Source organism: Rosa rugosa, chromosome 2 (assembly GCF_958449725.1).
Source record: "Rosa rugosa chromosome 2, drRosRugo1.1, whole genome shotgun sequence".
NCBI lineage: Eukaryota > Viridiplantae > Streptophyta > Magnoliopsida > Rosales > Rosaceae > Rosa > Rosa rugosa.
In genome coordinates this window covers 53,386,798-53,399,886 of record NC_084821.1, presented here as the reverse complement: position 1 = coordinate 53,399,886, position 13,089 = coordinate 53,386,798, and the positions used below count along the sequence as shown (strand labels likewise).

General features: G+C 39.5%; 2 protein-coding genes across 2 annotated transcripts; one reads left to right on the top strand and one right to left on the bottom strand.

Annotated features, from left to right (window-relative positions):
* Positions 1–201: 201 nt before the first annotated feature.
* On the bottom strand, positions 202–2,018 carry LOC133732703 (phenolic glucoside malonyltransferase 1-like). Its single transcript, XM_062160282.1, has one exon. The coding sequence runs from the start codon at positions 1,827–1,829 to the stop codon at positions 411–413; it is 1,419 nt and encodes a 472-aa protein (XP_062016266.1). The 5' UTR covers positions 1,830–2,018; the 3' UTR covers positions 202–410.
* A 3,353-nt stretch (positions 2,019–5,371) lies between these two features.
* On the top strand, positions 5,372–7,051 carry LOC133728865 (uncharacterized). The gene is made up of 2 exons (XM_062156294.1): positions 5,372–6,221; positions 6,804–7,051. The coding sequence occupies exons 1-2, from the start codon at positions 5,709–5,711 to the stop codon at positions 6,849–6,851; spliced, it is 561 nt and encodes a 186-aa protein (XP_062012278.1). The 5' UTR covers positions 5,372–5,708; the 3' UTR covers positions 6,852–7,051.
* Positions 7,052–13,089: the final 6,038 nt, after the last annotated feature.

Here is a 13,089-nt window from a genome sequence, read left to right as displayed (position 1 = left end):
GTGACCTAGTTCTATGTACCACTGTGGGTACTGACACATCTTCTTGTCTGTCTATAGATGGCAGCGGAAGGGTATGTAAGGGCCATTCTGGCTTTTGATCAATATATTGGCTATGCATTTTTTTGAAGAAAAAAATAAATAAATAAACCAAAATGTATTAACAAGCCATGTCGGCTTTTAGATTTTCTAGCCAGGTTGCAGGTGCCAATATCTCTATCAATATCCTTGAAGCAATGCAGAGCCGGAGGAAAAACACCAACAATTAATCAAATTATTTCCTCCTTTATTAATCTTAACAGTCGGTAAATCTCGGCATCAACAGAGTAAATAATCCACCTCCAACAGAGAGACTGAAAACCAGGTAGTGGTACAAATCGTACAATAACAATACACAAATATAGCTTCAAGAGTTAATTAATCAAAGGTGTATGAATAAGACCCTTGGCAAATAGAGAAGCAAAAACTCCCATAAGATGCTCTTCCAAAACCAGCCCAACCTCAACGCCTCCACCACCATTCTTGCTATCTGAAAAAGAGATAGATCCTGTCTTGTCTATGGTAAGCACCTCAGTCCTCTTTGGTCTTCCCCATCCAAAATCAGTCTCATAAATCCCAAACCGAGGCGAGCCAGCAGTCGAAAAAATCCTATCACTACCTTGCACAGTACACAACTTCGAAAGCCAACTCTCAGCCCCATCGAGAAGTACTCCCTCATTTTTCAAACCCATAATAGCTTCACTAATTGCCTTTAAAGCCACAACGAACCCATCTTCCCCTAGTAGCCCTTTTGTTTCTGCAACTGCTGCACAGCCCCCGGTGCAATTTCCAAAGTAATTAGCAGATATAGGAGGATCTAAGCGAGACCTGTAGTCGGCGCTGAGGTATATAAATACTTTCTCACATTTGGTTTCTTCTGCCTTGACTAAGCAAACCCAAGTATAGGCACATGTTAGAGCAAACGCTGACAAATGAAGTGAATCAGAATTCATTACAGTCTTCACATGCTGCCCAAGTGTTTGTATTTTTGCTTTTGTGAATTCAAAGGTAGCTCTAATCGAGCCTGGTGGAGATTTAATTTCCCAAACCTTTAAGCTTCGGTTGTTAGGCTCGCCCATGTCGAGCCATTGCTTCGAATAGATTGCTTCGAGCCCCAATGGGTCCTCGATGACCAATCTATCAGTGTAACACGGTTTTAGGTCATCCGCTAACAAAGACGAGGAGGTTGCAAGTTGTTCATGATGCCTGCATATGTGAGCCCACAATTTGAAAAACAAGGTTAAAGAATTGCCATCAAGGACTGCATGGTGCATGGCTGTTCCAATCGAAAACCCCCGATTCGGAAAGAGAGTGATTTGTAGTGCCAGCGCCGTGGCTCGATCGTCAGACACATCCAGTTGGGGCACAAGAGAATAGTATTCTTTTGCTTCAAGGAAGTCGCTGCTCGAAAGACGATGGAAATGATCACGACCAGCATCATCATCATTAGAGTAGTACTCGGCTATTGTGAGCGAAACGGTGTTGCCTTTGACATAGCTGAGAATTGGCTTAGGGGAGTCTTCAGGCCAGGTGAGGTTTCCGGCGAGAGGTGAAAAGTGGTGAAGAGTGAGTGATAGGGAGGTTTTGAGCCTTGGAAGTATGGATTTGAAGAAGAGTGCTGTGTTAGAGGCTTCATAAAAGAAAAGGCGTTGGAAGGGTTCAAACCTCAGCCAAAGTAGATCAAAGAAGGTTAGAGGAAGTGACATAGAGGCTGAGGCCGGTTGTGGAGCTACTCTGCAAACCTCAACTACTTTCACTGGGTTTGGATTTGGATTTGGATTTGGATTTGCCATTGGAGATGAAAAATCCCTAGTGATCGAGCTAGCCAGGGGACTAAGAACTATATAAACATAATCTACTGCCTCAATAACCGAATATTGGATGGAAACAGCACATAGTATTAGGAAAAAGAGGTGTAGAAAAACACAAACTGATGGTGAAATTTTTCTTTGTATTGGATTATGTTTAAAGCTTTACAAGTCTTGAGCACATATAGACAGCGGAAAAGAGTAAAAGACTAAGAACAAAAGTCTTCTGACAATAGACAACAATAGAAGAAAAGAATGGTCCTAACAGTAAACTCTAACAAAATCTTCTGCTGCCTACATATGCTGACTCTAACAAAAGTATTCTGCTGCTAACAGTAGACTTTAATGTACCATGCTGACTTTACAACAATAGAGGACACCACACCACATGCAGACGAGACCATATTCTTCAATAAGAGGTGACAGTGAGCACATAATATTATAATAGCTACTTGATGCATGGTGCATGTGCTTCTTTGATAAATCTTAATCAGACCATACATTATTAGACAAAGCTAGCAAGTCAAGAATCCGTCCTTAAAGATATTCATAGTGGGATCGGAGCATAATACATCGATCGAAGCTCCCTGGCCGGCCGTATCGACATTTTACTTGTACACGTTGTTTGTGGTCTGTTGATTTCAACCTATTTGGAACACACCAACAATACTCTATTGAGAGAGCCGGGCCATCAATAGATACCACTATGAGAGTCGTAGGTAGACAATTTCTATAGAACAGAAGCAACCGAATATGTATGAAGCTTCACTGTTTTTAGGGCCTTAATTTGGACCTTTCTTATGCAGCTAATTAAGGAACTTGTCGAATCTGGCTCACGAGTCATGTACACATACTCGGTGAATTTCATGCCTCCCATGTTTTCCCTGACTGGTAACATCTTTCTCTTTGTTTTGATCTTTATCAATCTTTTTTCCATTACATTTGGGCTTCATCTTTATAGTAAATCTAATTTATCTAATTCTCCTCCCTGTTAACATTATAGCATGGCTTCTGATGGGAAGGCTATTGTACCATAGCCAACATCTGCCATGGAACCAGATCGGACAGCTAGCGTCTAATGCTCCGACATCTGATCGTCCTAGCAAAAAGCAAGAGGTTCAGGCCCTAAAGCCCGGAAACCTAGCCCGAAATGAAACAGGTAGGTCCCTGTTAATGGCAAAACGAGCTTTAGGCCTGAACCGTAAAAAACTAGCCGATCCCTGGCCCAGTAAAATTTTAGTTTGACCCAGCCTGTGCCCAGCCCTAGATATACTTACCTGCAGGATTTCCAACTTTTAACTAAAACACTGGTCTCTTGTACACGGTAGACCAAATCAACTGCCGATCATAGCCAAAATACATCAATATTTCTCATTTACTTTCCTTATCGGCCATGGGCAACGAAAGTGTCATTCACTAGCCCTCTACCACATGAACTCACTGTCGATTTTCTATGTATACTACTAAAGTGATACGGGCTCGACACAACATATTGTCATATCGCCCCTCCGAAGGTTCACGGTTTCAACACCGTTGAAAGCATCTCAATCCTATCACTCTCAGATCATTAAACAAAGATATCTCTATTATACGTGCACATTTAGCCTTGGTTTTTATTTCCACAATTAAATATAAACAAGAAATATTTATTTCGATGCATTGACAATCACAACCAAGAGGGGATTTTCAAGATTTCTTCATACATCATTTAGTCGGAGGTGAGATTATTTCTCTTAGAACTTGAACCCAAGCCTCGGTAATAATTTGGGTGAAGGTATAGTAACATTCATACGCCATTGTGCAACTTTGTCTTCCCCAAGTGCAAAGGCAAAGAGAGCTTGACTGCAAAAACCATCCATCAAGCATGGATGAACTCATGAAAGTGGGCCTTATATTAGTGATGTAAAAGTCTTGAGAGGAAGAGTCGTCACTCAATGTAAAAGTTACTCTATATATGTATATACTTCCTTAAGAGCTCACATCAAAATGAAGGTTCGGCACCTAGATGCCAGATTTTTGGATACCTACTATTGGGTAACTGTAATTCACTTTTCAGCGACACACGAACTGGGTTCAGAATCCAATGTGGGAATTGGTGCTCCATACAGGACTTTTCCTTAATATAAGTAGACACGGAAGGATGCACCTCCTATGTACTAGATAACGTGCCCACGAATCCACGATAAACACAGCATAAGCGGTAGCTAAATGCAAAGCAGATAACTGGTAAGGCCACCTCTAATAAGGAGATCTAGAGGGCCAAAGGCTATAATTTAGCCCTTATTTCATCTCCAATAGCAAGTTTTAAAAGGGCCAAAGGGCCATGAAAATGCCATCGGGCTGGTGAGAGGGCTATGTTTAGCCCTTTGGCTGGCCTAGTCCAGAATTTGTGGTCCCAGCAGCAGACCCAAATGTAGAGAAAATGGGCTGCTAGAAGAAGGAAAAGGGGGGGGGGGGGGGGGGGGGGGGGGCATGTGGCATCTTTCTATTGGTTTAAATGAAACCAATTTGATTTACGTGATCAATTACATGACCAGTTACAGTTACATGGTCAGTTACGTGACCAGTTACATGACCAATTACAGTTACGTGACATGGTTATCGATTCAGTTCACAACTAGATCGTGAGGAGAAGGAGGAAATTGGGCGAAGTAAGCAACTTTTATTCATTACAAATTAAAGTAAGCAACCACATAATCAAAAGAAAACTAAAAAATCCTATCCGAAAATGTTATAAAAAATACCACATAAATACCTCATCCAAACATACACTTTAAAAAAATTAATTTTTGTCTCCAAAATTAATTTTTGTCTAAATTAAAATATTATTATAATACAATAAAATGATAAATTTGAAAAATATAATTTAAAACTATGAAATACTTGAAAGGGCTAAAATTTAGCTCTTGCCTTACTGGAGATGGTTCACTATTTCAAGAATAAAAAATAATATTTCTGGGGCTAAATTATAGCCCTGGCCCCAATATAGCCATTTCCTACTGGAGATGGCTTAAATACATCCAAGTACTAAGCCAGTCTAGCACGAAATGAGTGCCTTTCTCTAGACAAATGTAAAAAATTAATTAATTAAATAATCAAAACTATCTTAATGTGTCATTTTAAGAGTGTAAATACCAAGTTGTCTAAAAATAATGTTAAGAGAACTATTTTTTAAATACTATCTGCATCTAATGCTATGTGGCAACTGATGTAACACATAGTTTAACTTTAACATATAAGATGATTTCATTAAATGTCATGGTTGTGTCACATAGAGTGAAATGCAAGTGATTCATTTAACATTATTAATCGTCTAATGGGTCAAAATTTAATTAACCGATGGTAATATAGACTATGCTACATGCGTACATAAGATTTGGGGTTGGTATTTGATCTCTTCTAATGTAACCAACAACAACGAACAATGCTAGGAAAGCTCTTCTCTCAAATTTTGCCAGACCATTTCTATCGACACAACAAATTATCCTCCTCGGCTCATAACCTCATCCTAAAGAAAAGAGTGAGAGAAGCAGATCGTCGTTTAAATCAGAGTTTAATAAGGACCATGAAGACTCCGTGACTGTCTTTATTAGCCATAAACGGTGAACAATTCCCATGCCCCATCCCCAACGGTTAAATCGATCTCGAATCCCAGTTACAAGCTAACCCCATGGACACCAAACGCCAGCTAGCGGTGGAACCTCACGTGAATACTCCATGAATGCATATTATTGCTTTCACCTTTCTATATACGTGAAATTTCATTCTACCTAGAATGAAACTTATTCCATTACACCTTTCCAAATATATTCACAAAAATATGGAAAGCAATCACAAACTGAGGAAAGAAATCTGAGGACGTATATGGATGCTTTGTGGGAACTAGAAGATAAGTGGAAGCTGTCTACCCAACAAGCATTTCTTCTCTTGGTGTCTGCCGGCTTTGCCGTTATCGGTCTCTGCATGGCTATGACTGTGCTAAGAAAGAAGGCTCAGAGAAAGCACCAACAGCAGCAGCTTGTGGTGATGGGACAAGAGGAGACTAATGGGGCATTAGGGTACAAGTGGTCAGAGCCAAGCTGCGGTTGGGGCTCGATAAAGAGGGCGTTGGTGGGCTCGGTGCGGTGGAGTAAGGCGAGCAAGTGGGGGGAGGAGAGAAGAGGAGGGAGCTGGAGGGAGATGACACCGGCGGGGCGGCTGCTGGAGAAGAGGATTGGGGTGGAAGGGGGGTGGCATAGCCATAACTCGGAGTCACCTGTTTGGCAAAGGCCTATACTTATGGGGGAGAAGTGTGAGCTACCGAGGTTTAGTGGCCTTATTCTATATGATGAGAGAGGCCGGCCTCTTTATGATTCCCACCAGGAAACTAGAATCCAGGTAATTTGCTAATGTAGTACATTTCTTTTGACGGGAAGATTTACAGATTTGATAGTCGAAACAAGTTTCTCACAACTTTTATGGGTTAATCAGGCTTAACTGATTTGCATGCAACCTTCAAGGATTTGGTGTTTCTTACATTGCATTCCGTTGTTTAATAGATCTTTCACCTCAAATTAACAAAAATGAACATTTATCGGTCTCAGTGTTAATATCTTCATCAGGATAAATTTTTTTTTTTTTTTTTTTTTTTTTTTTTTTTTTTTTTGTATTTCTCCTTTTCAAGACACACCATTTTAGGCTATTCTCAAAAAAAAAAAAAAAAAAAAAAAAAAAAGAGACACCATTTTAGGCTCATTATATAGATTTTGTGGGAAATCGCATACTAGCTTGCAACAGGAGGATCACTTTTACAATTTTATTATCTTCTCTATCCAAACAATTTTTATAGAGATGCACACAATCCAGTAATGAACTTCCATACATCATCTACTTCCTTAGCAATCTTTGGCTAGAAGCTATCTCTTGTGCATTAGCATCTGTTCTTTCTCATTGTAACAAATCATTTGTAAATTTATGCAGGAAAAAACGGCTCCTGTTGCGAGAACGACTCTGAGGGACTTGCTGTAATTTTTATTGTTTTTAACAGAAATGTTCTTAATAGTTTTACCAGATGAGAGCCATAGGATTTTCAGTAGTAGTGGCACCAGTAGTCATCTTCAACAACCTTAATAATTACCGTTTATGTACACAGCGGTAACATTAATCTATGAACCTGCTTCTTCTTTCATTTTTCATGAGGTACTTTTCAATTGGGTGCGCCTAACTGTCACTGTAATACACCCAAAATTTTGATAAAGGAATAATGAAGAAAGAAAATTAATTACCTTTAATTCATCCTAGTGATCTGCTAATCTGCCAGTCCTTAATTTACTTGTACATCAACATGAAGATTTTGACAGATAATATATGAAGGAAAGGTAACATTCAACCACACAAGTACAATTCTTGACACTTCATTTTCCCTATCACAATATATATATATACACACACTGACACACACACACACATATCCTATCCAGAGCGAGGCCTCGCTCTGAAATTAAAGTGCGAGGTTGGAGTTCAGGGTCACTTTTCGGTCTCATATCTACATCTCGACCGTTCAATTTTTAGGTACTAATGTATAGATCATCTGTGCAAAATTTCAGCCAAATTATTGATCTTTAAGGTATCTAACTAGCTTAAACCAATAGATGAACTGAATCTGTCCAACCTGAACCGTACTAGCTTTAAGACAGTTATCAATGTCTTAACGACCATCAATTTGGCTGAAATTTTGCAGAGATGATCTTTACATTAGTACCTAAAAGCTGAACGGTCGAGATGTGGATATGAGACCGAAAAGTGACCCTAAACTCCAACCTCGCACTTTAATTTCAGAGCGAGGCCTCGCTCTGGATATATCAGATCCTATCGCTAGGGCCGGCCCTACCCTAAATATTAGGGCTTAGGGTCGGGCCTAATCAAAGTCAACAAAATTTAGGGCCGGGTGACAGGACCCGCCCCGGATTTCACCTTGAAATCCATAGTGGCCATGCGGGGCCCACTTTAGAAGAAATTCTACCAAAAATTTGGCGGAACTCACTCTAAAAGTGGATTACCCAAAAACCTGTAGAAAGACATTTACACTTCTAAAATAATCCACCCTTAATCTTCTGGAGCCACCATGCTCCCTAATTCACAACATCTCCCATTTCACAAACAATTCTGAACTTAAGAATATTAATATCATAGGTTATCAGAGCAATCTAATGTACAGGCGTACAAAAGAATAGAATACAAGATAAAGAACCGATACTTTTATAATGCGGAAGCTATGACAGCTATGCCTCAACCCCATGTACGCTCGACCTCAAGCTAAACTGGCCTGCAAACGGGGCATTTGAAAACGAAGGGCCCATGGGAAAACATTTAAAAAAACCGTTAGAGTGAGTGGACGAAAAATAAGTAATTTCAAATGAATAAGTAAAACGTAATGTTTTCCCAAGTTATTCTCTAAAATCTCGCATGCAGTAACCATCTTGAAAATACTTTTAATCATCATCTTTACTGCAATCTTAATCACGTAAAAATAGAACATCTTGCAAACTCTTATAATCTCATCCTCAATCCTTATAAAAAAAACATCCTTTTCCAGAGGCTCGTTTGATGACTAGAAAGGACTGCTGTCTAGTCATCTCATGCCATCAGGGGGGACTGCCACCCAGATGACGCATCGGAAGGGACTGCCAACCGGATTAAGAGGCGGTGGGTAGAAGGGACTGCCAACTAACCACAGGTAATTAGAAGGGACTGCCAACTAACTACCTCATGTCATCTAGTAGGGACTGCCACCCAGATAACGCATCGGAAGGGACTGCCAACCGGGATATAGTCTGGAAGGGACTGCCAACCGGGATATAGTCTGGAAGGGACTGCCACCCAGATGACGCATCGGAAGGGACTGCAAACCGGGATATAGTCTGGAAGGGACTGCCAACCAGCTAATATACGCATGCGCCAAAGATAGCCTCCTTGATAAACTGGAAGCAACCTCTTTCAATTACTTGCTTTCTCAAACCTCAAAATCTCAATAAATCCTCGAAAGCATAAATCAAATACTCTGTAAATCAATAAATGCTTTCGGAAAAGAAATCTCAATCTAATTCCAAGGCTGATAAGTGCGAAGCTCAAAACTCAATAAATCTCGATAATTCAACCATGCTCAAATATTTGTTAAATCCTTCGTACTCATATATCATCATATAAACTGATATTCGAAATCAATAATTCTCATAATATTTCCTTAATCAATCACTTCCCGAAAATCGTTTCCCAACTCAATAACTCATAGAACATAATAAATCTCAAGAAATCAAGCTCATAAAATCATAATACTCAATAATTCAAATAATAAACCTCAATCGGAAAATAAAAATATACTGCATGCACATTTAATTTAAAATAAATGTCCACTCACAGTACTATTTAGGCGACAACGCTACCGGTTCCCTACGTCGAGCAGTAGCTCGGCACGTCGCCCTGTATACAATTATAATTCATGAATAACAATCCGGAATTTAAATACGATTCCAATGTCCTATTCTCATAAATCAACATTTTCATTTCTTCTCCAATTTAACCCACACTTCACCATCAACACCAATTCATTAATTTAAAGGTTCTAGGGCAGAACCAAGAGAAATCCGGCTGTCGGATTCTCGCAAATCGTTAACCGAAATTCTAAAATTCGGAAAAATTCACAATCGATACAAAACTTCTCCAATGTCCACCAAAATCACATAAACAAGCTCTACAATATTTATAGGATTTAATTGGCTAAAAACAAGAATAAAAAAAAACCTGCTCTACGCGCCATCTACAGTGGCAGCGCGTGGGGCCCACGCGCCGCAGGCCACCACCTCCGATGGCCACCAAATTTCATCCACAACATCATCTCAACATTCTGAGCATCTTTCACAACTACAACAAATCCAGAAAACGACTAGAAGTACCTCAACAATTAAGGAGAAGGTTGAACCCGATTCGTGAATAGTAACCCAGAATTTCAAATCTTCAATTCGACCTCCACACTGCAAATCGTGGCACAAGGCTAGGGGCAAAATGATCCTTGGCAAAAACCACACCTTCGATGCCGGTTTGGTGGCCGGAGATGGCCGAAATCACCGGAAATCGACGAAACCTCCGTTCGGCTACAGTAATCTTCGCGGCTCAATTCCAAGCTCCTCCGGTCGAGCCACCGCAAGACACCACCATAGGCATGACAAGGAGGAGAAGGCGAGCTTGCCGGTGCCCGGATTCCGTCATGGGTCGGCCGGAGAAGGGAGAAATCGGAAGAAGAAGAAACCGAACCGAAGAGGAAGAAAGGGTCGGGGGAGAGGAGAGAGAAAAGCCGGTAGGTTTCCAAAAATGGAAACTTACCACAGTAACTCGGCTATTTATAGAAAATTACTATGAACAGTAACTTTACCTTTTCGCTTATAACTTTCGCATACGAACTCCGATTTTTACGTACCACATATGCACGCGCTCGGTTTAACGTCCTCTACAACTTTTATGAAGAATATTTTCTTAAATTTTGACCCGAACAAAAAGTCAACTTTTAAGGCCCCCTAAAATGTCGAAATGGAGCCAAAAAGTAAATGTAAATGTCATTTACCCATCGAAAGACTCGTAAACTGGTAAATTTAGGTTCTGGACGTTACAATCTCCCCTCCTTATAAAAATTTCGTCATCGAAATTTCATGCTGTTGAAGTAGAGATGGGTGCACATGTCAATCCATAGTAAACAGTCACGAAGATGAATAGCACATCAATCCTACAGCAGTGGCGATGATAAGGCACAGAAAAGATGTGCAAATCTGCTCAAATCATGTAGAAATTACCTTCAAAACTGATCCAAGACTTGACCAATTAGAACAGGGAGATCAACCCTTATAAGAAACAATCCTCTAGCTGAAATCTAGCCAAATATTGCGATCTGAATAATTCCCACAGCGTTCTTACTAAATTCAGTGTCTTAGTAGGTAGATTTACTTCCACTCATCACTGACAGTCCTTAATTAACAACTGAGGAAGAACATCTTCAAAGGATTATGTTTGAAGCAACCTGTAAACTGTTCAACTATGTGAGCAGAAACACCTACTAAAATTTCCAGAATAAAGACTCAAGGCTAAATCAAGGTCGGTTACTTGAACGAACTACACCTTGAAACTGCATAACGAAAATCAAATCTTCTTTGGGTTAAGTTTTCCCTTTGCAATCTTAAGTCAACGACTGGAGCAACTGATAATTTCAACAACCTCAATTACACAAGCAACTAAAAACATATACTGAAAACCCCAAACTATGTAGTAGTACATACTCACAAGTACACAACTTCAGCGTCAAGAAATTTAGGTCAAATACTAGTTCAGTTAACTCATGGTATGAATATCACAAACTATTCAATTTGAATAGTAGCATTCATACCCTTTTTCATATAACTCGTACAGTGAAGATCCACTTTGTTCACCAACAACATGATGATAATACATCTACCCACACTTAATACAATTTCAATTCGTACACGGGTTTATGGAAAGTCCAACAGTTAATAAAACACCACAAGATGTTCACTGATAACCCACATGTCTGAAACAACCAATTTTCTTAGCAACCACAAAACCGCACTTGCTTTTTGTCTGTTTGTGCTTAAATTTCTGATCGAATGTCGTGCACGTAGAGGTCCCATAGTTGTCAAGCATATCAAAGAGTAGCCTCGAACCAACCTATAAGTTCTTAATCATGTAGGTTATGGGGCCACTACACTTCCTTTGCGCTACTTTGATACCTAACTAAAACATTGATCAAAGCCTTGAGATGACATCTAAGTCAACTAGAGAAACTTCTTTGATATATACCCTGCTGGCCATAAGGCGACACATTTCGCACACCTGTTCATGTTCAAAATTTCTGTACCAAACTGCTAGCAAAGTAGTCAATTCTTTCTTCTCCGCGTTTCCAAACCATAATATTCCAATAATCAACGTCAAACTTGCAAGTACTTGAGTATAGCCAACTCTCCTTGCATGGCTCAAAGCCGATATCCCCAAGCGACTCTGTCATCGCTAAACTGAAGATAAAGGAGCTGAAGATCCGCCCTCTAACAACACTTATTCAATAATATTCCAGCTACAACAACAATTCCAAAAACTAATCTGCGCTAACTAAGATTGCACCAAAATTTCCTAAACCTCAACTCGCTAAGCATTAATCCAACAACACAACTCAACCATAGTAGCTCAACAGTTAGTACTTCAAGTGTCGGTTGAAACCTTTGATAAAACTCAAGTCCAAACAAACAATTTCCAAACTCAACTCCAGCATCTTGCCAAGTCATCGTACCTATAAACCCGCGATGGTGACCAAATATCAATTGTACCAACAACTTTCTATACTTCTCCAATCAAGGGCCACCACACAGTAGAAAGATCGATCAAAGTGAAAACTAAATTTCAAACTGTTTAACCCATTACCACCAATAACGGTACCAAGGTAGTAAAACTCACTTAATTCCTCCAAAGCAATCTGTTAATATACGTATTCAACTAAAGCAACAACCAATTTTCCTAAATGATAAAACACCGTTTACAGAGTCTTTCCTCGAACAACAACCTTGATGCAAAACAGACACCCGTCCAACATCTCGTATCACACGAAACGATACCTGGATCTGAAATTAATCTAACCACATGGCGATCCAATTCCTCCATTTAATCACTGTTGAAATACGTCACTGCAAAGACAAACCGCATTACGTTTGACCCACATATAACAAGAATTCTGGTCAAACCTTAATTAGAAATATTTTCGGAGCCAACTGGGAAACTTATTTCCTCAAAATTATTCCACTAACCACTCTTACAATATCACAATCCAACTGTCTAGCAAAAACTTCACCAAGAATCTATCACAATTAATCTTCAAGGCTCCACAATTTATAACTCGAATCATACTCCGTATCACAAGTAATTCCACTTGCACCATTATGAATACCCAACAATATCATTACCGCTATTCTCCAATTTTAGGTACAACCATTTCAGCCAAAAACGGATAACCAATTAAGTACACGCATCGGTACAATCTCATATACAAAAGTTGTTTCAAATCCTCTCAATTAAATACTACCAAAGATCGTAACTCGATTGTAAAGCTCTAAGCGTCCAACTAAATACTCAAGTTTCAAACATAAAACTATTTCAAAAACTTAAATTCTGTCCAACTCCTTACTCAATACGATCCAAAACTTCTAAAGGATCAATT

Coding starts and splice junctions, on each gene's coding strand:
- LOC133732703 (XM_062160282.1), bottom strand. CDS start 1,829: ATGGCAAATCCAAATCCAAATCCAAATCCAAACCCAGTGAAAGTAGTT.
- LOC133728865 (XM_062156294.1), top strand. CDS start 5,709: ATGGATGCTTTGTGGGAACTAGAAGATAAGTGGAAGCTGTCTACCCAA. Junction 6,222..6,803: donor ACCAGGAAACTAGAATCCAG/GTAATTTGCTAA, acceptor AAATTTATGCAG/GAAAAAACGGCTCCTGTTGC.